The sequence below is a fragment of the Melanotaenia boesemani genome, chromosome 24, assembly GCF_017639745.1.
Source record: "Melanotaenia boesemani isolate fMelBoe1 chromosome 24, fMelBoe1.pri, whole genome shotgun sequence".
In the NCBI taxonomy this organism is placed as follows: Eukaryota; Metazoa; Chordata; class Actinopteri; order Atheriniformes; family Melanotaeniidae; genus Melanotaenia; species Melanotaenia boesemani.
This window is the reverse complement of record NC_055705.1, coordinates 13,574,197-13,598,675: the sequence shown is the minus strand read 5'-3', so window position 1 is coordinate 13,598,675 and position 24,479 is coordinate 13,574,197. Positions and strand designations below refer to the sequence as shown.

The 24,479-nt window shown below is 40.9% G+C and overlaps 2 protein-coding genes and 1 non-coding gene across 8 annotated transcripts in view; 1 reads left to right on the top strand and 2 right to left on the bottom strand.

Moving 5' to 3' along the window:
- LOC121635148 (FERM, ARHGEF and pleckstrin domain-containing protein 1-like) overlaps positions 1-6,950 on the bottom strand; it is a 51,641-nt gene extending 44,691 nt beyond the window's left edge. For 2 of the 4 annotated variants that reach the window (XM_041978215.1, XM_041978217.1), the window contains exons 1-2: positions 6,739-6,949; positions 1,233-1,451 (exon numbers count right to left, since the gene is read on the bottom strand). In XM_041978215.1, coding sequence (XP_041834149.1) covers positions 1,233-1,406 — 174 coding nt within the window. In that variant the 5' untranslated portion in view covers positions 1,407-1,451; positions 6,739-6,949. Of the gene's footprint in view, positions 1-1,232; positions 1,452-6,733 lie in introns of all 4 variants that reach the window. The other 2 variants (XM_041978216.1, XM_041978219.1) reach the window with 2 other exon arrangements.
- LOC121635149 (N-chimaerin) lies at positions 4,486-23,013 on the top strand. 3 transcript variants are annotated; one of them, XM_041978222.1, is made up of 15 exons: positions 4,486-4,626; positions 9,323-9,425; positions 11,119-11,157; positions 11,289-11,344; positions 14,921-14,952; positions 15,079-15,192; positions 16,924-17,050; positions 17,128-17,289; positions 20,019-20,096; positions 20,641-20,725; positions 21,111-21,284; positions 22,184-22,261; positions 22,347-22,484; positions 22,572-22,677; positions 22,767-23,013. In XM_041978222.1, exons 2-15 carry the CDS (start codon positions 9,407-9,409, stop codon positions 22,936-22,938), a joined length of 1,380 nt encoding a protein of 459 aa, XP_041834156.1. In that variant the 5' UTR covers positions 4,486-4,626; positions 9,323-9,406; the 3' UTR covers positions 22,939-23,013. The 3 variants fall into 3 exon arrangements, with proteins under 3 accessions (XP_041834156.1, XP_041834155.1, XP_041834154.1); XM_041978221.1 differs by lacking the exon at positions 4,486-4,626 and adding an exon at positions 8,947-9,029; XM_041978220.1 differs by lacking the exon at positions 4,486-4,626 and adding an exon at positions 9,075-9,196.
- trnai-aau lies at positions 8,237-8,310 on the bottom strand. The gene has a single exon. It is a non-coding gene; the product is annotated as a tRNA-Ile (tRNA).
- Positions 23,014-24,479: the final 1,466 nt, after the last annotated feature.

Here is a 24,479-nt window from a genome sequence, read left to right as displayed (position 1 = left end):
CTGCTCTCATGTGGTCATCTAAATATGTTCGGCAGATATCATCCCACTGTACTTGTGCCTGAAAGGTGCTGAGGATTGGAAACAGCAGAGATTCCTCTCATCAGAACAACTGCTGTTCTGCAGACATGGTTTTTGCTTCAGTTAGAAAAGAAACCAAATTAAAGGACAGTCTTCGCTCAGACAACGGCTCCCAGCCCTTCGTTAAACTGTTTTCTAAGCCACACATCCTCAAGCACTAGCAGCCATGTACATTCTTGGCATTTTCACAAGAGCCAATTACAGCTCTGGATGCTCAACGACGCAGTTGAACACTGGATTCTTTCTAAATTACTGTCGCAAAAACTCCCCCAAACTGATAATACAGCAGACTGGTTTTCTAAAGGCATGCGCATTGCTGAGCAGGGCAGGAAACAAGACTCTGAGTCAGCTCGCGGGAGACAGCAAATCAGAAATTCAAGACTCTTCCCACCCAGAGACGACAAGCCGATGCGCGGTGGCAGCGCCGATGTCATTAAAGCCGCTGGCAGTGCTGCGTCTCAGAGGAAGCCTCTCTCTAAACAGCATTACGATGCACACACACACTCTTGTAAAAACACTCTCTATTGACATGCACAAGCTAGATTTAAAAACCCATGCATGTGCTCTTAAAACCTGCACGGTGAATACAAGCTAAACACAGTTATGTTGGCGACTGGTTAAATGTGGTTAGAGGCAGGCAGCAATTAGAAATAGAAAGCTGGTGGCAGATGGAGGACCAACTATTATATACAAGCCATATGAGCAAGTATGTAATAGGTGAGGAAGCAGTCAATGTTAAATCAGAGCGAAGAGAAGCAGATGCTGCTTGTACAGACTATAAGGCAGAGTCAGAATTCAGTCTGCGAAGCAGGATCAGGGGTTTGTAGGTGTGGTGTGCTCAGACAGGAAGCTGGCTTCTGTCCTTCTTCCTGTGTATCTCCAGGAAGTGGAGATTTGAGATAAGTCTAAAGGTGAATGAAGCCATCGATGGATCATGTGAAGGAAAAAACATTTGACTATTCTCAGTGATAAACTTTTTCCGTGTTTTTCCAGCAGATTTGTAGCAGTTAATGCATGCGTACATATTAGGTAGACTTAAAAAAAAATAGAAGTGTTTCAAGGTGACCCTATCACAGATGAAAAAACAATTAAAGACAGCACCCAAAAATCCTCCCATTACAAAGTAAACCAGCCTGAATAAAGACATTACTTACCGAAATCTGGAAGACTTCCTGTGTGTCATCGAGCATCTGAACCCTTATAGACACTTGCCGTCCCGGGGGCTGGGTTGGAGGGCGCATGCCTGGCTCCAGGGTGGACACGCCAAAACTTTCAGGGGCGCCCAGCCTCTGCCCGGCTGTGGATGGCCTGTCGGCTGGTTCGACCATGCTTATAATGAGAGGCTGTCGAGCTGCAGGGACCTATGTTCACGTCTGGTGGAGAGAGGAAAGAGCAAAAGTTTGTCTTTGTGTTTGAGGCTTTGGGATATTTTAGTTTGTTTTAATACATAGTAGGGAATCGGGTGTTTCTTTTTGCATCCAAGCTTTATTACAAACTTGCTTCAATATTCCTGGTTTGCTAGTAAATTTGCATGCAGAATTTCCTTCCAAAGCACTCCCAAAGTCCTTTTTTACAATATTTCAAATTATTCTTGCGCATATTTAATAAGAATTAAAGCTGCTTAAACTTCTCCATCAATGTTTTGAAGTGTTGTTTCCTTTCTTGGACGGAAACTCCCAACTTTTAATTGGTTCAAGAAATGTGTCAAAAAATATTCCCACATTTCTTGAGTCTGGGTTAAATTGGCCTTGCACAACGTTGAAACCACACTAGAGTGAGATTTTCAGTGGTGATTTTGTAATCGGTTAAGTCGTATAAAAAAAGACTCGGGCAGTGCCACATATCATGACAGCTGAGCTTTGGTCCTGGACAAAGACGCAGACAGACGTGTCTCACACCTTCCCAGACACTCATTCCTCCGGCTGCAACCACATGCAGGTGGGATTTACAAACAGAGCTGAGGTTAGGGCCTGCCCAGGCATGAATCAAAGCTTCACAAGTAGGCCAGATCATACGGACTGACAAAACACAAACCCCCTCTCTTCCTTGCACACAAACTTTCAGTGCCCCCCCACCTCCATCCCACGCTTGATAAACCTCAACCTCAGACAATAAATATCCCCTCTCAGACAGCTGGTGACATCAGGGCCGAGGAATGTGTTAGAAGAGTCGGGAAGGTTGCACGCTGCTTTGCTGATGTACAAACACACTTGTGAAGATCAAGAGATCCAGGAGGTGAAACTTGGCTTCAGTTCAGTTAGTTTTACTCACACAGAGTCCTGTCAATGAATCACTAAACCAATCAGTGATCAGTAAGCAACTTACAGATTAGGGAGTTGTAGCCATGGATCCTTCTTCACCATTAACCCAGCATCCAGATAAACAGACTGCTGTAAATATTTAGGGATTAATAGGGTTGTTTATGGAGAAGAGGCGACCAGACTCCATTTAACATGTTCCATGTAGGTTAAAGGGCAAATCCAGTGTCTCAGGAAGATGGGGCAGGTTGGAAAATACAGTTTCCCACCTTGAACCCACTGAAACTGGAATCTACTGCAAACACAACATGCAGACTCAGAATACAGTTAGTATAATGACTGAAACCAAAGGAAAATCTGCATACATGCATATAAATGGGACATCATTCCAGTTTCATTTTGGCCAATTAGAAATTGTGACAGACTGATTTTAGCCACATTAATGGTGAAACATGTGGGATCGGAACGTGTGAATAAAATATGGACCTATCTAAAGCTTCTTATGCTCAATGTTAAATGGGTATGCATCTTCTGCATCATTTACCTGTTTATTTCCATCGGTTTCAGAGAGCGTGTGGATGCGTAAACATAGCAAATGGAACAATACCACTAGAAACCATGAGGGGGCAGAGTTGTGCCACTTAAGAACAACATGTAAAAGTAATAAAGAAGAAGAAGCCGCAATGGCTTTAAGGCCACACAGACCACCACCGTCCACTGCGTTGCCTCCTCTTACGTTTCTTCCTCAGAATACACATTATCATCATCAGCTCCTCAGCCGTGTTTGTTATTGTCTGAAATTGTCATTTTTAGGGCATTTTTTGTTTGTTTGTTTGTTTGTTTGTTTTTTTACTTGGGGCTGTTTAATTACGGAGTGTTTTTCTGTTTATTTCATGCCATGTTAAGTTTTAGTTTTGTGATTTTAGGGCCTTTTAACAGCAAATAAGACTTATGGCATCCATCAAGCTCCTGGAAACTCTTTCTTCCTCAACAAGCTTAAAGTTGCAAAGTTAAAAAGCACAAAAACGAGGAACAGACTGAAGGAACTGGATGTGGACAACCAAAGAATTACAAAGCAAAAAAACTGATGCAATTAAATGCATTAGAATCTGTTTACATCCTGGTCAATCAAATTTTTTTTGATTTGTCCCGCTGTTTTTTAACATCTAATAGTTGAGACGGTTGTATTAATGTCTTAAGAAGAAGCTCCACTTCTGCTGACTTCAGGGTGAATGAACTCAATACAACAGACAACTTAAATGATCAAAGTAAGCGTCTTTTCCATTTCCTCTTATTCCCCTCCACTGTTACTGTAATGTTCAGCAAAGTGGCTAAAAAGAAAGACACACAACAAACACAGCGATCCTAACCAATCCCTCCACCTGCATGCACAGCTTCTTTCCTCTGTTCACTGGGATAAAAGCTGAAACTGGGAACTGGAACCTTGCCAAGGAAGTGACCTGACAATAAAGAGACCTGACATTCAAGTTACTCATTACACATGTGGGAACACCAGTTTGTTGTTGTGTGCTACTTCCCCAAAGCACTGAAATAAAAGCTCGCTGGTAGGTCAGTATCGGCTTGTTTTGGGAGAGTATCTGACTGGAGAACAGAAACCGAGTCTGTACTGAAGGAGTGCTTAATATTCTGCTCTTGAAACACCTACTTGTTTCTCCCTCTGTCATCCTTTAAAGCAAAGCAAGTGAGCAAGAAACCAGTTTTATAGCATTTAGTGTATGTAATCATTCACTAACTAGCAGGTACTGGCAAACACAAACAGAATCTGGCTTAATTCATCTTTATTCTTTCAATAAAAACTCATCAACGAGGAGCTTACTGAGCAGTAAAACATAGCTCAGTTTCCCCAAGAGTGTTTCCATGAGTTTTTCCATCACAAATGAACCCATAAATGTTGTCTGGACTGATTTAAGACCTTGGGATCAATGTCACAATCAATTAAATCTGCAGGGTGGAAATTTTCAGAGGTTTCTTCCTCTCTTCAGTAGAGGCTGTAAGGATTTATACATGGGGTTAGTTGTGCAAGAGCGGAATACAGAGCGAGCTGGTCACACAGCCGGCACAAAGGAAGCTACTGTGGGAGCGTCCAGCGGCGGGATTTAACTCACCGAGGCCTCTTGAGAAGCCTTTGAACTGGTGTTGGCTGAAAGTTTCCCAAGAGTCTGCAGGAGGAACGCCAGGCTCTGGGAATCGGATGCAAGTGTGAGGAGAGCATGTGCAGAGCAAGCTTAAAAGTCATCCAGATTACTCATCAGGATGTCATCCTTTTGTGGTAAAGAACTAGAAACTTTATTTTATGACAGATACTATATCTGTGAGTTTGACGGCGATGTTCAAGATGGAGGCTTTAAAAAGAAAAACAGAAGCTATGCTGTGATTGCAAAACATGAAACTAACTGAAAGGGATGTTATAGACACACACGTTTTGAGTTTTTAAAGCGGAGATTTATCTCTTTTCATTAGCTTCATCATTGTTTCTATGGGGTTTAGCTGCAACTAAAAACTGCTCTCAGTAACTATTAATGGATGCCAGTAATTTCTTTGTAGTAGGTTTTTAAAATGTGGGTGGATTTCTTATTTGGTCCCGACCTTGAAGACATTCAGTTTCGCATTTTACAAGGATTTTCCTTTAAGTATATCTAAAAGATTATTGCTGGTAGACAGGAGCAGGAATATGTGGATTAACTGGAGACATCATTACGATTGGGCAAACCGGATCCGGATCTTATTCCTGAGCGGTTACAATTTCTAAAATGAAACAGAAAGCACAACAGCGTTTTAGAAAACAAATATTTTATTTTGATTTTTCAAATGTCATGTTTTCAGCTTTCATCGCATTCTGCAATGTGCTTTTTTTAAAAGCATTTTTTATGTCATCACATTTTTTCCCCCCAGAGATGTTAAATTTTCTAAAATATTGTTTTCTAAAGTGTCACAAATTCAGATTCTTTGCTTTCTGAAATGTCCTGTTTTCTGAACCTTTGGTGCATTTTGGGGAAATGTAATTTATCCTGCTTTATTTGTTTTCTTTTCAAAATATAATTTTCTTGTTTTGTTGCTCTGTCACAGTGTGCGATGTTTCAGAACTGCTTTCTGAAATCTTAGTTGTGTTTTCTGAGATTTTTGCTTGCATGGAGCCTCATGCTTACAAATAATGCAAAAGGCTGGGACAGAACAAACCTTAAAAAGGACTCCCTCCCTTGTTTGTATTAGTTATACATTAAAACTGACTATATCCTTCATGACTCAACTGTAAAATGAAACCCAGACCCATCAGCTACATGCTGACGAGCACAGACGAGAGCAGGATCAAGGCTCTAACATAGCATTCAGGCAATGGCTGACCACATTTATATCAAGGTGACACTCCTCTCCTCACTCACCGATTTAGCTGCTGAACTGCCCTCAGGAGAATCTCTTTTGTGAGGCCTAATAAATAGTATAACACTAACTCCACTGTAAGGCACTGGCTGCAAATGCAAACAACCAACAGAAATATCAAGTGATGAGAAGCTCCACTGACCAAGAACAAGACGATGCTGATTTTGGGTGCTGACCCTATCCTCTGACCCCACGCTGAAGGGAGGAGGGGATGCAAAAAGAGGCATGTATCCTTCAAAGATCAATGAGAAAAAAAGCTTGTGGCGTCACCTAGAAAGGTGCAGGGTGGAGACCTCCCCAGGGCAGCTTTGTTAGGTGAAATAAAATAGATGCAGCCCGATGTAAAGACATACTCATTCCGTTTACAGTTGGCAAAGAGCAATCCACAGAATGTAGGTTAGGAGAGTAATCCTTTAGGCCAGAGCAAAGATGTCAGTAGGTTACAGTAAGTAAGGCAGCCTGCCCACTTGCAAGACTGTCTGCGGTGTGTACAAAAGCATGTGTGGATACAGTACACGCGCTTTGCTCTAGATTAATGTGCATTTAGCAGGACAACGAGCTCTTGCTGTTGTAAACCTTGCTGGAAAGGAATTATTAATGCAAGAAAGCAGAGCACACGAGAGACGCCCTAAAACAACCACAAGCAAAGCAGCTAAAACTGCTTTAATAGATTTAAGTAAAATAGAGATGTGTAGCATTTACTGGAGGAGGCTACTACTATTAAGCTTACAGTAAAAGAAGCTCAGCTGGACCCCCTAAAGCTCAGCCGATTAGTAAAATGAACAGACTGGTTGCAGTGGAGGCGAGCTTAGATTCATACGATCTGACTCATCGACAACACGCACTGTTGCTTAAAAAAGCCCAAACCTTTCCTTTCCTCTCAAAAGTGGTGCAAATCTTTTAATAAAACTACAAATCTGCATCTAAACGTGCCATACACGGGGAAAGCAAGCGAGACTACGTGTAATCTCGCTTCAAAGTCGGTGTAGCATGTTTACCTTACCCGGTCTTTCTCCTGGATCCACAGACTGACCCCCCTTAGAAAGAGCCTATTTATTCTCTAGTAGACGGTAAATCCCACAGGGCGCTGTAGTTTGGGTTCGGGGGTCCTCTCCTCGCAGATGGACCGCTCCCTCTCAGGCGGGACGTGGTTTCTGCACGGCAGCCATTGAGACAAATGTGGCCAGCCACGGAGAGAGCTTTCTACTGGAACAATAAAGAGCAACACACCGCCTCCAGCTCTGACTGAGCGCACCGGCGCGTCGGGCAGGGAGAAAGTGCAGCCTGGGCGGCGAAACAGCGGCACCTCGTGGCGGTTTGGGGAAGTGAGCCGTGTTGGACGTGTGGGAAATTCTGAGTTTCTTCCTTTAGATTTTAAATAAATCGATAATAAAAAATAAATAAATAATATGAAGTAATTCTTAGACTAGTTTTATTTTAATTTCTTATTATCGAATAGTTCTCCAGACTCCTTAAAGGGCATTTCAAAGCTCTTCTATGGAAGTTGACAGCCTTTTGTTGAATTTGCTGTCATGGTGATCCCACCCTGCATCAATAATGTGGATCTATGGGCTCTGGGGGGCATTCATCACTTCATAAGACCTGTCACTGGTGTGCAAATCAGTTCTTGTGTCATTTGACATACATCAGGCTCTCTACCCTGTTTCCGTAAATGGCTTTTTCACAGCCATCCTTCCACAGAGACCACTGCTGATGAGGTTTCAGTGAATGGTAGATAGATCACATACCATTGCTCAGGTCCTGTCAGGTGAGCTTAATATTCCTTTTTCCTATTTCATCACGTTAAAGTGCATTTAATCTGATGTGGATTTTTAAACCCCACACTTCTTCTTTTGTCATCCATTAGTCCAGTTTCTTAAATATTTTAAGACCAAATTTCACACTATATGGAGTTACATCTGGTTTTCATCAAGAACCACCTTTAAAATGAATATTTAATGTATGTCAACCCGTGTTATCTTGAGTCAAATGCATTTTTATGGTTGGAAATGGTCAAGTGCAAGGACTGAACTGAAAATGAGAGGAAAAAGCAGCCAAAACCACATATGTTGTGGTATAGCAGCTGCACAGCACAGGACAAGAGGAACTTAGCCAGGGTGGTGTGGACACCTCAGGGCCACCTTCTACCAGATCTGGACCCATCTACACCGCCCGGGTGCAGAGGGTGGTCTGACGCATTGCCTCCTTACAGGTTTATGGTGCTGAACATTAAAAACACCATAAAAAGACTTCTTAAAAACAGCTTCTTGCCGAGAGCTGAAAAGAATAGCCCAGCCGTAGTTTTTATTTTATATATTTATATATATATATATATATATATATATATATATATATATATATATGTGAGATAAGCCGAGATACCCTTCAAAATTCCGTTATGGTTAATAATGACAAGATTGGTCGGCGACCGCTCCAGGATGTGCCCTGCATCGCTGTGAGATACCCGAGCTTCCCTCGTAATTTACAGAAAAAAACATGAATGGCCCGTACGGGGATCGAACCCGCGACCTTGGCGTTATTAGCACCACGCTCTAACCAACTGAGCTAACCGGCCTGACGTCCCGGTGAGTGGTTCAATATTTCAAACGTCAACTAACTCCGCAGTGTGCTTGTTATTCTGATTTGTATCAGAAATGCAACAAAACGACGAAAACGGACCCATTCCTGAAGCTTAGTTTCATTCATGTGTTTTTCTCTCTTTAAAAACCTAACAGCATTCATTTATTTAATAAAATAGTATATTAACACGTGACAAAATATTTTAACCACGTGTGCATGTCTTTCTTTACCAAGAACAGAAAGGTCTCTGTTGACTAAACCTGTAGTTCTCAAACTTTTTGAGCCACGACCCACAAGATAACATACGTTGGTGTTCGCGACCCCCACGCGACGACCTAGTGATGTATCAAACGGTTTATCCTAAAGCCATCTTCTAAGACTGAAAAACTGTTAGCATTTCTATAAATACGGATGATAAAATGGTTCGCTGCTGTGATATGACACCTACATGCCCAAAATCAGCTAAATTTGGGTAAAGATCCCAAATTTATTTGATAAATTTCTATATTGTTTACAATTATCTGGCAACCCCCTGAAATGATCTTGCGAACCTCATGGGGGTCCCGACTCCCAGTTTGAGAACCACTTAACTACGGGGCACTAACCAAGAAGTAGCATCAGAAGGGTCAGTTGCCATAGTTACCCTGGAGAGAAGACGAGACTGCCCACGTGACTCAGCAAGATGGCGACTACAATGTAGAATGGGATGTGAATGTGAGTACTACGTATCAATAGCTAACCGTTACATTCCCAAACTGGCCTGAAACTTTGTTTTCGTGTCGGTGCACTTCGACTTTAAGTCACAGTAAATGTTTTCGTTACAGAGTGGGTCATATTTAGTTCCGTTTTATCCTCGGTTCAGTGTGCCAATTGAAGTAACGGTGGTGAAGTCAGCTAACGTTAGCTTGCTCATAGTCTGACCAGTTATTGTTCAACGATGCTGAGCTGTTTTCACGTTCCTCAGGTTATCCAGATGCTCATTTTTTTCTGTGTCTTTTCCTTGTCAGGATTTGAAATAAGTGGATCCATTTGGGTGGAAATTAGAATCTGCTGGTTAATTGTTCAGCATCACATCTCATTTGGGGATCAAGATGGCCTTAAATGTCTTTGGTAAGCAGCGTTGCACCTCACATGAAGACAGTTGTTCAAGATGTGGATGTCTACTTCACATTTTTAATGTTCTATTAGCTTGTGGCTGGGGTGGGAAGTTAAAATCTGCCTTGTTCCTATTAGTTATTTGATCATTTCCCTCTGCTGTCTTTTAAAACTACTGCGAGAGGTTAGAAATGCTGGGACTATGACAAAGTTGTGCAGTGCTGAGGCAGGTGTTGCTGCTCATATCCTCTATATGAGGAAAAAGTACCCAGACTTAGGCACGTTTTAATTACTTTGCTTTTAGGGTCCTCAGTCAGGGTCCTCCTCCAAAGCAATGTCAGCAAAACAAAAACAAGGCAAATTGTATTTATTTATTTTATAATGAGCCTTTTTTTTGGTTTGTTTCATGATGAATTTTTATTTAGTTTCTTTTATTTATGTTGGATGTATTTCAAGAAGCCACAGTTTCTACTTTTTTAGCGTATTCCCTCATTCATTTTAATGTAAGATTTAAAATTTCTGCAGCATTACAGTAACAGTGTAGGATTTTGGAAGTACTGAGGTTCAACAGAGCGTTTGTTATGTCTGCTCTCTTGTTAGTTTTTCTAACTTTTGTGGCTGTGTTGTCTTGAGAGGGAGGGTGAGACTCTTGCCGGGGAGGATTTGGAGTTATTTTGAAGACAGGATACTGAGACTACGAGTGTTGAAGAGATAAGGGTTGTGGAGCGAGCATGAGTACACCAAGGCAGGAAGCACGGGTGTTACTTGTATACATGGAGAGAAGATGGAAAAATTTTCAAGACGCTGGCCAAAGGATAGACTTTTATACATCTTTCTATTATATGAATCAGTTTTGCAGTTATTGTATTGGGATAAGAACATCTTAAGCAAACTATAATAGATAGAAGAACGTAAACATTTTAAGTCAGTATGTTGAAAACTTTCAAAGTAATCAGTGCTTCATTTTTAATAGAGTTCAGTCAAACTCCAGATAGGGGAAGAGTGAGGCTGTAGTACATCCATTTTAATCACATTTATTAGTATTGATATTGATTTTTTTTGTCTCTGCAACAACTGAACAAGCTGTTATGTTGTTATCTGTATACAGTTAATTTCATGCTGGCCAGAGGGAGCGACAGTGAAACCTTATGTAAATGGAGGAAAACCAAACATAACTCATTTATATCCTTTCTGCAGCACTGGATAAATGACTAATGAATTAATCTTTTACAGCATTTATGCAGCAGTGACTGGATGTGTTTATTTAGCCACTTGGTCATTGTGCTAGCTTGTCATCCATCAGTCTCATAGTCCAACGTACTTGCACACAAAAAATTTCAACTGTTTTTTAGTGAGTTGATACAACTGAAGCAATAATAAAAGTGACAATTCCTTTTATTTCTGTGCTTTAGCCATGAAAGTCATGTGTTTGTCTCAGATCTTTTCCCCAAACCTCATCTCCTAAGCTGGCGTTTGGTAGTGTTTCTTTATGACGCTAACCCCCGGGTTAGATATGGTTTGTTGTTGACTAGGCAGACCAGCAGATAGAAAATGAAAGTAGTGCATCCTGATTTGACCTTATCTGGTTGATGGATTATCTCAAACTTCAGACAAGGAGCACTGTTTTATTTTCTCCACTAGGTGGCACTGTGGCAAAGGGAAATGGGTTTGAACAGCTGTTAAATACATTGTACTTTTCTGTCTGCAGATCATGATGAATACAGGCCACCAGTGTGGAAGTCCTATTGTAAGTATCATGACATAATAATGAATGTTATTTCCCTCACAATGTTTTCTCTTGTACCCATTGTTTAGTTCTTTCTGCTCCTACATACAAATCATTACATGCATGTGTTAATTAAATGTTGTCATTGGCAGTGTACCAGCTCCAACAGGAGGCGCCTCACCCACGCAGAGTCACCTGCACCTGTGAGGTGAGAACACACTTTCTCTCAGCCAGACAGTGTCTGCTCATGTCTCCTGCTATTCCTTACAGATCCTGTGTTGAATCATCGAATCAAATGCATGATGTGGGCAAGTTATCTTATATGCAAAGAACTCAAAATATATCATATAATATAGGACTGAAAGCTTGTGTTATGTGGATTTTGATCAAATGCATGTTCATTTTGGTGGCTTGTGGAGTGTAGATGTCAGTTTCTTTTAAAATCCTTCTTTTTAACAAGCAAATCCTCAGATCTTGCATCAAGAAATCAAAACAAAAACAACATTTTCCTGTCCGATGTTTAAATTTAACGAGAGAATCTGTTTTATTTTGATGCAGATTTATAGGATACACGTACAGATTTACTTTGGTGTAGAACATTCGCCGTAAGAAGTATTACATTTGGACGTCAGCTTGAATTTATGTCCACTTATTACTCTATCCTATTCTATTCTAAAGCGACTTACATTTGAGAGGAAGAACAACACAAGCATGAATTCAAACAAGATGGGGTGTCATCATTAAGTGGTAGTCAGACTGCTGTGAGTCCAGGTGGACCCAGGTGCTGTCATGTGGTGCTAGAGGCAGTGCATATATATATATATATATATATATATATATATATAGTATTTATTTATTTATTTATATATATATATATTTTTAATTTTTTGTAGTTTTTGTAAGTCATGATGTCCTTATTAGGATTTTGCTTGAAAACCTGAAGGAAAACAGCACATAGGCCCCTTCCCTCCCTCTCTGCTGTGCTTCAGCCTGCCTTCCAGTATATCATGAAGTTCATGAGGCTCCACGGGATCCTTCTGTGATAGACGAAGCTGAAGAAAACAGAATGGGCATTTGTTTATAGCTCATCCACACGTATTCTTTATAATTCACAGAAAAAGTAAGACTAGATGGTAAATACGTGGGAATATGATCTGTTTTATCTTAATGCATCACTGTGGACATTTTTTTCCTCTTCATCTGGCCAGCATTTTGGCTGCGCGTGTGCATACGTTTTGGACTTACATTTTTTTCCAAAAGATCAATACAATATTGAAAAAAAATGACTACCCTCTTCAGTCTCTCAGGACCTTAAAGTGCAATTCCCAATGACTGCTATGAAAGACATTTTTGTTGGCTGGGAGATTTGTTTTTAAAAATCCGTCTGAGCTAAAATATGGACTTTGATGCTTTATTATTTCTTGTGCAGCATCAGATTTAAAATTTATTCTTCTTAAGTCATTAAGGACAAAAATGTCCACTTTAAAAAACTGCTATAAAAAAATAATAGAAATTCTTAATATTTTTCTGCTTTTTGAAGTTTAATCTTTTGATTGACTCTTAAGTCCTAATAACTACAAAATACTGAATAATAAGGATTTTTACCCTTTAAATGCCAATTTAATGACATGGATCTATGAAACAATAGAATCGAGCAGAAATTTCATTGTATTTAAATAAAATAACATTAAAGGAATATATATATATATATATATATATATATATATATATATATATATATATATATATATATATATATATAGAATAGAATAAGCTTTACTGTTACTACACAGTGGCAAGTACAACAAAGTTGTGGGTGCTCCACCCAGCTACAGTGCACACTGACGTAAGAAAATGTAAACTTATAGAAGCATCCGGAGGAAGTCAGGTTTAAGGTTGATGTTTTGTTTCTGCGTCTTCACATGTATTTTACGCTCCTGCTGTCAGCAGCTGGTGAAAGTGGTAAGAATCAACAGGAAGTAAACTCTGTGTAGGACTGATCAGAGATGATGTCGCCTGAAAGATCACATTCAAGTCGAATCCTGCACAACACAAGAGAGCTCAGAAAACCATTTAATTTAGTTTACTAGCTTATCTTCTTCCTCTTAAAATAGAAAAAGAAGTCCAGTTATTCCCTCGATTGGATTCCTGTTGACTTAAAATGGGACCTTTTAGAGCTTTGTTATTTTCATAAGAGCTATTTGAACATCTGTGTATCTTTGCTAATGGTTAAAGAGGTTGAGTTGGTTGAGGCTTTGTCCAAGCCAAGGGCATTCTGATGGGATGGCTTGTTGCTGATGTCCTCTAAATACCACACATCAGCACATCTGCTCATATGGGAGGCAACCACCAGATGTGTGTGTGCGTGATGGGGAAACACAGTTTGTGGGAATCCAAGAGGGGGATTAAAGATGTGTGGATTGTGCGTCTGGTGTTTTTGTGAAGAGACAGTCCTATCACGGTGTGGTGGTGGGACGTGTTTACATAGATGCTAAATGAGCAGCTGTTGGCTTTGATGCCTGGCCTTGGTGGGGTTTATGCTGACCTAGTTAAAGTGAGCAGTCTGCCAGCAGACAGAGTTAACCCCCCTCTCCATCATCCTCCTTCTTTTAAACCAGCAGTTTCAAGTTGTGTGCTGGGAGTTGAGCCTTATGGGATTTAATAACGCACCGATAAGCATCTGTCTGTGGCTGGTACGTCTTAATTTGTGGCATCGAGGAGAGGGGACGGTCGTCTGTTACAGTAAAACAGTCAGCTTAACATAAAAAACACACAAGGGCAACCCTGAGATTAAACGAATCACTGCAGAAGGTTCTCACGGCACATCATTATACTTGTCACACACAGTAGGAACAGAAAATATTGACAGAGTTCAGTAAAAGGAGTAAAAGCTGCTCCTGACCCACTTCCTAGGCAGAAGAAGTCCAGAGTATTAATAAGCACATTGTTTTTTCATGCTTTTAGGTAAAACCACTGCAAATTTACAATGTTTATTCATAATGTTTTGACATAATCTTTAGAAAAATACATAATTGTCTGCTGTCCAGCCTGTAACAACTACAAACTTCAACTTTAACTGCAAATTACCAGAAATCTCCTTGAATAAATGTTTCACCTGCTTTCAGGCTCTGCCAGACCTTTAAAAGTAAGGAAAAGAAAAATCTAGTTTCACTCTTCTTTACTTTATTTCATCATTTCTCTCAAAAGACAGCGTTCTGGCTGAAGGAAATAAAAATAGTTTCCTTCTAGTTCAGCAGCCTTGTGCAGTCAAGGATGTCTGTTGAGCATTTAGCTGCTGTTAGTCGGTGTGCTTCATGTGTGGTTCTGGAGAAGCCTCAGCAGTTGGTAGGTGTCCAGAGGTGCACATGCATGACTGATGGCCGAGAGAAGATGCATACCTCCTCTAATGATCATTTGCATTATGTCCCATTTGTGTGTGCGAGGCTTTCTTGTGCACACAGCACCTAAATTAATATTCACTGCTGTTTGTGGGGTCTGTGTTGATTTATTGGCTTGACAGCAGTTTTGTAGGGAACACCACAATCTTGGGCTTTCATGTGACTCATGCAGCATTCTGTGCATCCATTAAGTAAGGTGTATGTGCTAGTGAATAAAATGGCTACGTAAAGTCTCAAAAAAGGTCATTTCTTTTTAAATAGTTATTTTTCATTTAATGTATTAGTATGATAATCTGTAAAAGAACTAATTTTATAAGAGTTTAAGCTTGCATGGAGAGCCTGATTGTGCACACATGTAAGATTTATTTATTTTTTTTTGCTTACAGGTGGAAAACAGACCTAAATACTATGGGAGAGAGTAAGTTGCTTTTCTTTATATTAGTGATTAATATGGGTCCCTACATTTTAAACAGGAGTTTCAACCTATTACTGCTTGTGTCTGATTTCTTAATTAAACTTAATAACATGCCTATTTTACATCCAGGTACCATGGGATGATTTCAAGGGAGGATGCTGACCAGTTACTGAGTCAGTCCGAAGGCAGCTACCTCATCAGAGAGAGTCAGAGACAGCCAGGAACGTACACACTGGCTCTAAGGTATCGTTTTTAGTTTTTTGGGGCTAATTCTTTTCAGACATTTGACATGTATTTAATGTCTAAATGTGAAAAGCTCTTTCAGCCCCACCTGAAAGACAACGAGTTATTGCCTGACGAACAAGCATTCAGAGCCCCACTTATAAAGTAATTGCATTTTAGCACATCTTGCTGCCTCACTGAAACTTTCCAGGATCTGCTGCTTGACTTCAACACCTCTGTCTATACTTGGCACACATTGAAATGAGGGCTTATGCTGCAGTGTGAAGTCAGTCTGAGGGTGTAGACAGATGCTGTGAGGTGTGAAGTCAAACTTTAAGCTGCTCACTGGAGCTCATCTCAATGTTTCTTCATCGCCTCATCTCTCCTCATGAGATGTGAAAGTTGCATTTGTTTAGAGGCTGAAAATGATTGTCTTGCTCTTTGTAGGGGAATTACTTTCCTTCAGAGTTCTCAGAGCTGATCTGTGAAGCCTTTTTTATTTGTCAGTGGTTGGTTTTACTCGTGTGAGCCACTGTTTCCTTTGAGTTGGTGTCACACTTTTAAATGAGCACATGACTTAATTTGAATTTGGTTTCAGGTCAGTTGGTCTATTCATAGTCATGTCATTCTTCCACCTGCACAACTTTCTCTCCCTTTCATTGCTTCTCTTGTCCCTGTCTTTATAATTACCTTCCATAAATAACCCTTCATAAACTAGAGTCCCAGTCTGGGTGGTGGAAAAGGAAAGGTTGGGTTTTGGGTTAATGATTTACTTGTGCTGCTTTATCTTGGATCGGTTTCACTGTGATCCACCAAGGAGCAGATGATGTGTTGGCCCACTTCAATCTGCCTGTTGGTGCCATTTATTTTCTGCCTTTTTTAAAGTGACAGAGGAGGGGGACTAATAATATTTTATTTAATGTACAAAACCAGCTGTAAATGTAAACATATTTTTATTCCTATTAAGTTTTACACATTCTGACAGAAAATAAAGTTTTAATATTGTTGCATTGGATGACCAAGCAACCACATGCACTTGTATGATTTCAATTCCAAACTGCACAAAGTCTGTGCAAATCCAAAAAAGAAAGAGAAAACTAGTTGTAGAGTTTACCAAAAGTATGAGGACAAAAAGGAAGAAACAGATCTACTGCTCCCATTCCAAATCAGGATGTGTACTCAGACCAGCGGTCTGCAGCTAGAGAGCTGCCGTCCGGCAGTTGGTTTGAATCAGGCATGTTGAAACAGGGAACATCTAAAACCTGCAGGACTGCAGCTCTCGAGGACTGAGGTGTCATACCCCTGATTTGGACCATGCATCACACCTGCAAACATTATGTGAGAACAAGGCAAACATATAAGGGTTCCTGGGTGCACAGGAACAGCAGAAATGATATATATGAAGTGTAAAATGTAGTTTCCACACAGAATGACAGAAATGTCTCGTAACATTGGAATGACACGACAACACGGGATAATACAAACCTGAACCTGACTAGATGACTGAAAAATAAAATAAATAAAAATGATCCAAATCACTGAATCATTTTCAGCATGTACCATCAAATTGTTTGCAGTAGAGGGTTAATATCAGATTACTGACATTTTGAAATGATTGAAACTTGATGGATAGAGTTCAGCATAGCAGTGAGTTTATTGAAGTGATCATTTGAGCATGATGCTAGCGTTACTGCTAACAACATTTTTAGTACCGTTACAGTGTTTGACTTCTCTTCCTCTGTCACATCCCAGGTTTGGGAACCAGACGAGAAACTTTCGTCTCTATCATGATGGGAAACACTTTGTCGGAGAGAAGAGGTTTGAGTCCATCCATGACCTGGTGACCGACGGCCTTATCACACTCTATATTGAGACGAAGGTGTGTGTGTGTGTGCATGGGATCCGTCCCCGAAACATTAAAACTCCATCACATTCACAGTGTCTCTCTTCTATCAGGCAGCAGAGTACATTGCTAAGATGACCATAAACCCGATCTACGAGCATGTAGGCTACACCACACTCAACCAGGAGCCCACCCTGAAAAAGCACCTGCCGCACAGCCCGGAAACACCCGATGGACCCGCCCCCATCAAAAATGACTGCAGTACAGAGGAGAGGGTGAGGACAAGTTAAACTTTTGCAGTATATGTAAATGTATGCAAATACAGGCAACTTATATAAGAAACATGATTTTTTTTGTTCAGCTCATAAGAAGTGAGTCATTTTAAGTGGAGGTTCTGTGGATTTATTCCGGAGGCGGTGCAGTAAATAACTTGCATCGATCCATTTCTTAGTCACAGGACTGTACCTGCATAAATGAGCCTTATGTAACAATACCAAAACAGTACTTTCAGAAGATGCTAATTATAGACTTTGTGAATGTGCAGCATCTCAAAATAAGATTTTATAAACCATGCTGCGGGAGCCTGAAGCGATAAGAAACCCCTGCAGAGGATTCAGATAATCATAAGTGTGAGGACAGCTGCTATAAATGCAGCAGCAGCATGGAGGGATCAGAGTTGTGGAAGGAGGAGGATGCAGAGGAGAGATGGCCTCCAGCCAAGGGCTCTGCAGTAAAATTACATAACAGCGGTTTGCCTGCAGAAAGCTGCTTTCTTAAAAAAAGCTGCTTACGAATTATTTGTGATTCAAGTTTGTTGTTACCTCATTTGTTTTTATTTAGCTTTGACAAAAACTTTTCCTAAGGGCAGAGATGAAATTTGGAGTTGTGAAGTTTTGTGTAGAGCAGCATAAAATGAGCACACGGTTCTCCCGGTGGGCCTGCAGAACCCTCAGAAAAGTATGAAAACGTAAACACGGTTTCCACAATGCAAGTGAGACGCGGTGCAGTCAGTTTGTTGTACTTCTGCACTGCTGCCGAGGCTCCCGAGGCCTCGTTTGACCTGCAGTGCATGACCACCTCCACTGCACGTCATACATCACTGTCCGTGTGTGTGAACATGTGGAGTTGGGGGTTGTCTTGTGTACGTGTGTGCATTCGTAATTGGGTGGATTTGCAGACAAAGCACTGCGGCTGTGACATTGAGACCAGAGGTAGCTCTCTGCAAGGAAAAGAAGCACCAGGAGAAACATGATTTCATCACATTCACACACCTGACCCCTTCGGTGATGACTTAAATGCAGTTTTAAAGCCCCTGTGAGGGTGATAAGTAAAGGATCAGGTGATGATTTTTAGAAGGCCTGTATAGGATCGATTTCACTTGGTTGTTTGGAGGAAAACGGCACAAAAAGGGATTTCTCAAAAAGTCATGAAAATGATAAGAAATTTAGCACATATAATATATTCCCATCGGTTTATGAGCTTCTGTAACCATCTGTTTGTTCTCCCTCTTTGTTTTGTTCCTTTTTGTTTTTCGGTTTAAATCTTCTGCAAGCAGTTCTCCACCTCCCCCACCATCTGGCAAAATGAAAACAGCCATTAAATATCCACAATCAATCATCCACACAAACTGTCTTAATCACACTAAAGATGCTGTTGCCTGTTTTAATGAAATAATTGGAATTTGGTCAAATCTACTTTAAAAATAATCATAAAACAGTATTAGCTGAACCATTTGTATGTGAAAAATATAAAAAATAAAAGCTTAAAGCTTGTTGATCTCTTCTATAGTGATGGGATTTAATACTCTTCTTGTTTGCAGACAGTTAAAGCAGCTTAAAAATGAACGACACATATCAAAGATCAGACATTCGCCGCACGCAGAGGCGGCACTTAACTATTATGCTGCCTCTTAAGGGCACTTTTTACTTGAAATGTTGTTAAATAACAGAGCGACGCACTTAAAGGAGACCTGCAGGTGTTTGGTGGACAGACTTAGGGTGAAAAACCGATGCTGGAGGAAAACTACAAAAGGAGGAGAGGAACAAAGTGTGGAGGAATGAATAAAACAATGGCTGGTTTCTCAGCTCATTCTCTCGCTCTATTCCTCCAGGGACGGTTGAGGTGGCAGAACTGGTGGCGAACAACAACTCTTCTCCCTCATTGGCTCATTCCCCTCTCATTGCGACCTGTTAAATTCATCCATTACCGCACCGTAGCTCGGCCTCCCCTCCTGTCCCCCCCTCTTCTGCTTGTCTCCTCCTCTCTCCTCCTCCGCTGCCTCTGCCTGGTGAATGTGTAGAGGATGGGAAGCAGATTAGCACAGAGCCATGTGGGCTGAGGCGCTCACCTACAAGACAGAGCAGATCTCTGTCGCATCGTCCAGGCAGCTTCCACCAACTGAACATCTATTTATTGGAAGTTTTGTATCCCGGGACAGATTTTAAATTGACTCTATTTGCGTTTGTTTTTGTTTTCTTTAAGGGAAAATCTTTTTGTTTTGTTTTTGTTTTTGTTGTGAAGCGGAGCGCCATCATTATGCATCTCTAATTTGATTGGACTGAAAAAGGAGAGCTGGTTTGGGATGTTGTCAGATGGAGATTTGGGAGTCTAATTTTCATTGATCACTTTTGGATTTGTTTACAAGACAATTTTTGTTTTTTTTTCTCTCTGTCAGCTTGACTTGCTTTCTCTGACATAAACCCACGCCACATCCACAGGTCCCACAATGCCAAGCCAAGAGTCATACATTGTTAAAAAAGGTAAAAAACAGCCGCGCAGGCGAGGAAAAAAGGAGACGAGTCCGAAGGGCTCTTTGTTCACTGCTGCTCTCGGTTTAAATGCCAGCGCTGGTTCAGTTCCCTCCCTGCCAGTCTGTAGCACCTCAGAGGCCGGCACATATCAGCTCGGCTCCGGAGTCCATCTCAACCGTCCGCCAGCTCCCTCTAAACCCTCCTCCCCTGCTTCCACCTTCTGGCAACCAATCAGATCTTTTGCCCTTTCACAGCTCACATCGCTGGTGCGACGGGCCACTTTGAGGGAAAGCGACCTGGCACCCAAGTACGAGAAGGTTCACAACTTCAAGGTGAGCGACCCCTCAGCTTCCCTGAATGCAAGCATGTGCTGCTAGAATTGCTGATTCAGCTCACCGGGTTTCATTCAGCTTCACCTCAGAGAACGCAGAGTATTAAGAGACACACAGAAACGCATGATCTGCAAGGTCTTCCATTCCTAGATTTCCACAGTACAAAGAGCCGTTAGTCAGGAGCGTTAAGGTCAGCGCTACGGCATCCTGAGCGCTGGAGAAATGTGGATACAGACACACACAGAAAGAGCCCTGTGAAAGGGTGGAGGTTATCAGCATTTTATTAGACACAACACACACTTTTCTTTCATCACCATCGTCCTTCTTTAGGTGTCTGACTGTTACTGCTGGTGTTCAGGTATTCCCCGAGCCAGTCTGCATTGTGTGAATGATTTTCTCTCCATTTCCAGGGCTAGTTCTCTTCAAACACGAGCATATTGGCACATGAAGTCATTCTTTTTTTTCCTTGTAGTTATTTTGTTGAATATTTCTGGCAAATTTGAACACTGGATTTCCTCTCTTGTGTCCGTGTGTCTCTGACCAGGTTCATACATTCAGGGGTCCCCACTGGTGCGAGTACTGTGCCAACTTCATGTGGGGTCTCATCGCTCAGGGAGTGAAATGTGCAGGTATTCACACATCATAATCCTTATTAATTATTATTTAATTGAATGCACTAGTGCTTTTATCCTCCTGTTTGACTGCATGTGATGTCTTCCACCCCCCTCTCTCTGTTAAACTGAGACAGCAGACTAAAGTTAGTCACTTTGCTGTTGACTCATCTGAAGTGTTTCATAGATTTGAAACGTTAAGAGTCTGCCTGTGCCAAAGAACACACTGTATCTGTGTGGGTGACTCTGCAACACCCACCTTTAAATCCAATCCAACTGTTATAAGTTAAGTTCGAAGAAAATATATAAAAATGGCTGCTCCAAGTTTCCCCAGAAGACGCATAAAAAAGCAACTTTCAGGCTACGAATGAAACTGATGTGAAATGATCTATTTTACTCTCAGACTGTGGCCTGAACGTTCATAAGCAGTGCTCCAAAGTGGTACCGAACGACTGCCAGCCAGACCTTCGGCATGTGAAGAAGGTGTACAGCTGCGACCTGACCACGCTGGTTAAAGCCCACAACACCAAACGGCCGATGGTAGTTGACATGTGCATACAGGAAATCGAGGCTAGAGGTGAGACAAAGAGAGCAGGACAATGTAAATGTGAGTCAGCTGTTATCTAATTTTTTTATAAGCTTTTAAGTTTTGTTTACTGCAGAGAAAAGGAAGAACAGCTGCGAACCCGTTGTGTGTTTGCAAACTGCAGGTATCTTCAAGTGCCTCGGTCTCTTTAATTTAAAAAGATATACACCAGCAGATTGCATCCCATGTGTGAACCTGCATTGATAGACAGCACCAGTTTTTCCCACAGAGGACCTGATTGGTCTCTGGGGAGCTGCCACAGACAAGATTATATTGATTCTGCTTCGAGATCAGACTCAAACTAATACATGAGATCAATTAGATGCCACCCCCGACATGATAGAAGTTGACAGTCAGCTAAATTCATCCACTAGTCTGTCTTCTCCCATCAGTCACTGTTTCGTACCAAATCTGTCTGGTTTTTGTCTTTTATAACGATTCCTACTGCAGCATGATTTACTTAACAGAAAGAAAACCATTAGCATTAGCATGAGTGTGTCAAAATACAAGGAAGCTGATTGGTTTAAAAAAGCAGGTTTGAGAAGGATTTGATGAGTTTTTACATTCGTTTTTTTTGGGGAAAAGGCTGGTTGTCTTGTACAGAAAAGTAAGTAAAAGGTCATTACGTGATAACAATAACTTCCAAGTCAGGCCATCAGCCACCTCTGGGAACATTTTCATGTAAATCAGCCTTGAAACTTGGAGCAATTCTGCTAAGAAAGAAAACCAAGCGTATAGCGTGTGGACGTCATGATTGTGGAAAACATACCAGTGCACCTATACAACGTTAGAAATATTAGTCTAGAGGAATCTGTGGTAATGATTAGTCAGTTATCTGGAAATCAGTCAGAAAAGTACAGTATTAATGACTCAAAATTCTGTTTCTCCAGGTCTTCAGTCAGAGGGGTTGTATAGAATCTCCGGCTTCAGTGAGCTGATAGAGGATGTGAAGCTGGCCTTTGACAGAGGTGAGTGCTGCTCTTTTCTTAGACAAACTCTGATTGGGATCATTTCTTCTGCTTGTTTTATGTTTTGTGCCGATTTCCTCCACAGATGGAGAAAAAGCAGATATTTCCTCAAACGCTTACGAGGACATCAACATCATCACCGGAGCCCTGAAGCTTTACTTCAGAGAGCTGCCTATCCCCCTCATTACATACGATGCCTACCCTCGCTTCATAGAAGCTGCAAGTGGGTGTTGAGTTTAATGTTGTGGTTCAGTGTGTTTTGCTTAGTTTTGGGGAAACTTATGGCTCCACCTCTGTTTTTGTGTGGAAGAAATTACAGACCCAGAAAAACGACTGGAGTCTCTCCATGAGGCCTTGAAATTGCTACCTCCAGCTCACTGCGAGACTCTGCGATACCTCATGGCTCATCTCAAAAGGTCTGAACACAAACGTTTTTTCACCTGCATCATGATGCTTGCTGCTGTGGCTCACTTTACCCTTTCTGCTTTGTACACTGCACATCCAGAGTCACCCAGTATGAGAAGGATAATCTCATGTCCAGTGAGAACCTGGGCATCGTCTTCGGCCCGACGCTGATGAGGGCCCCCGGGCTGGACGCAATGACGGCGCTCAACGACATCCGATACCAGAGACTGGTCGTGGAAACGCTCATCAAGAACGAAGACGTGTTGTTCTAAGAAGAGGAGATGGAAACCAACCTTCCTATGAAAAAAATGACTCGATGTTGCGTGAATGCTTTGTTCTCATGTGGGGAAAAAAAAGGAGAAACACGATACCTGAGACTTTCTGACCTGCTTGGATGTTAATATTTAATCCTCTAGAAAAGAAGCAGCACTGGCTTCATAGCAGTAGACGGCAAGATGAATGAATGAAAGAAGTGACTCACTAATAGCACATCCTCATTCCTCAAAAGTGATTTGGACCTATTGTTTTTATTCTTTTATTCTTTTCCTTTACAGCTGCTGCTGAACTATAACTGCACAGCATCTACCACCAACAGCGAACCTGGAGTTCAGATGTTTAAATAGAAAAAACTGTCAACCTTTTATTTTCATGTCTTCTTTAGCTTTGATTTAGTTTTGATTCTCAGTTTTGTTGCTGTGTAGTTACACACAGTGGAGCTAAAATAAGTATTTTCCTCACTGTCTGTCATTCCTGTGGTGCCCATCTTCTTCACCTGCCGTCTTTTATTTAGCTTGACTTAAATATACCCAGCAAAGTGCAGCCAGGAATGGGTTTATATTCACACCGGTGGCAGGTGATGAGGAGAGGGATGTGTCACAAGTGACTCGAGACACAAACATATGAGTAAGTGCAGGATGTTGCGTCTGTTTTGGGTTGTCTTTTGTATAAAGCAGTATTGTAATTAAGCAGTGTTTTTGAGCAGATTTCATGATCAGTACTAACTGAGCTCACCTGGCTAAATGAAACACTAACAACTTCAAGGTGTTTGGGTTATTTTAATTTTTATATTTTATGACACAGAAGGTAGTTTCAGCCAGCTGATTGTGTTTAATCCAACTGTGAAACTATGGGAGCTCCATTATGATTAAACATAAGCAAAGGACTGTTTTGTTTTCATAAACTCTCAAAACATGAGCCTCCCAGCTGACAGAGATGGTGGTTTTTTTGCTGTAATGTTTTGATGACACTGCTGTGATGAATCAGTGTTACATGCGCTATGATGTTTATAACCTGTGATATGAAGGAGTGTATTTGCCATATCTTTCCCACTTTTTTTTTAAAGAAAGAACTTAGTGCCATTTTTAAGAAATGGATGTTTCTCTTCTGTTTGTCAGCCAACTTGTTGTGTATTTCTGCCCCCATTTTTGTCGGGGGCCACCAACTTCAAATCCTGATGTCTAATCAGGCATAAACACCCACTTGCAAGACAAAAGCAAAACTAAAGGTAGAAGTAAAGCTGTGTTGTATGTAACACATTTTTTCTTACAAACTTTTAGACTTTTATTGTGTTTTTTTTATCTACACAATACTTAAAACTGTACTAACTCATCAGAATAACCCAATTATCACTTGTGAGCCTTCAGTGATGTGTGATACCTGCTTTTTAAGCATCTTGAAATGTCTTTTTATTGTCATTGATGTAAAATATTTTCTATATGGTTTATGCATGATGGAATTAAATTATTAAATATGGCTTTCATTCTGAATGTTGTTTTTTCCTGGTAAACGTGGACTTTATATGCACTTAATTGTG

Coding starts and splice junctions, on each gene's coding strand:
- LOC121635149 (XM_041978222.1), top strand. Junction 11,158..11,288: donor ACCAGTGTGGAAGTCCTATT/GTAAGTATCATG, acceptor TGTCATTGGCAG/TGTACCAGCTCCAACAGGAG. Junction 22,262..22,346: donor GAAGCTGGCCTTTGACAGAG/GTGAGTGCTGCT, acceptor TTTCCTCCACAG/ATGGAGAAAAAGCAGATATT.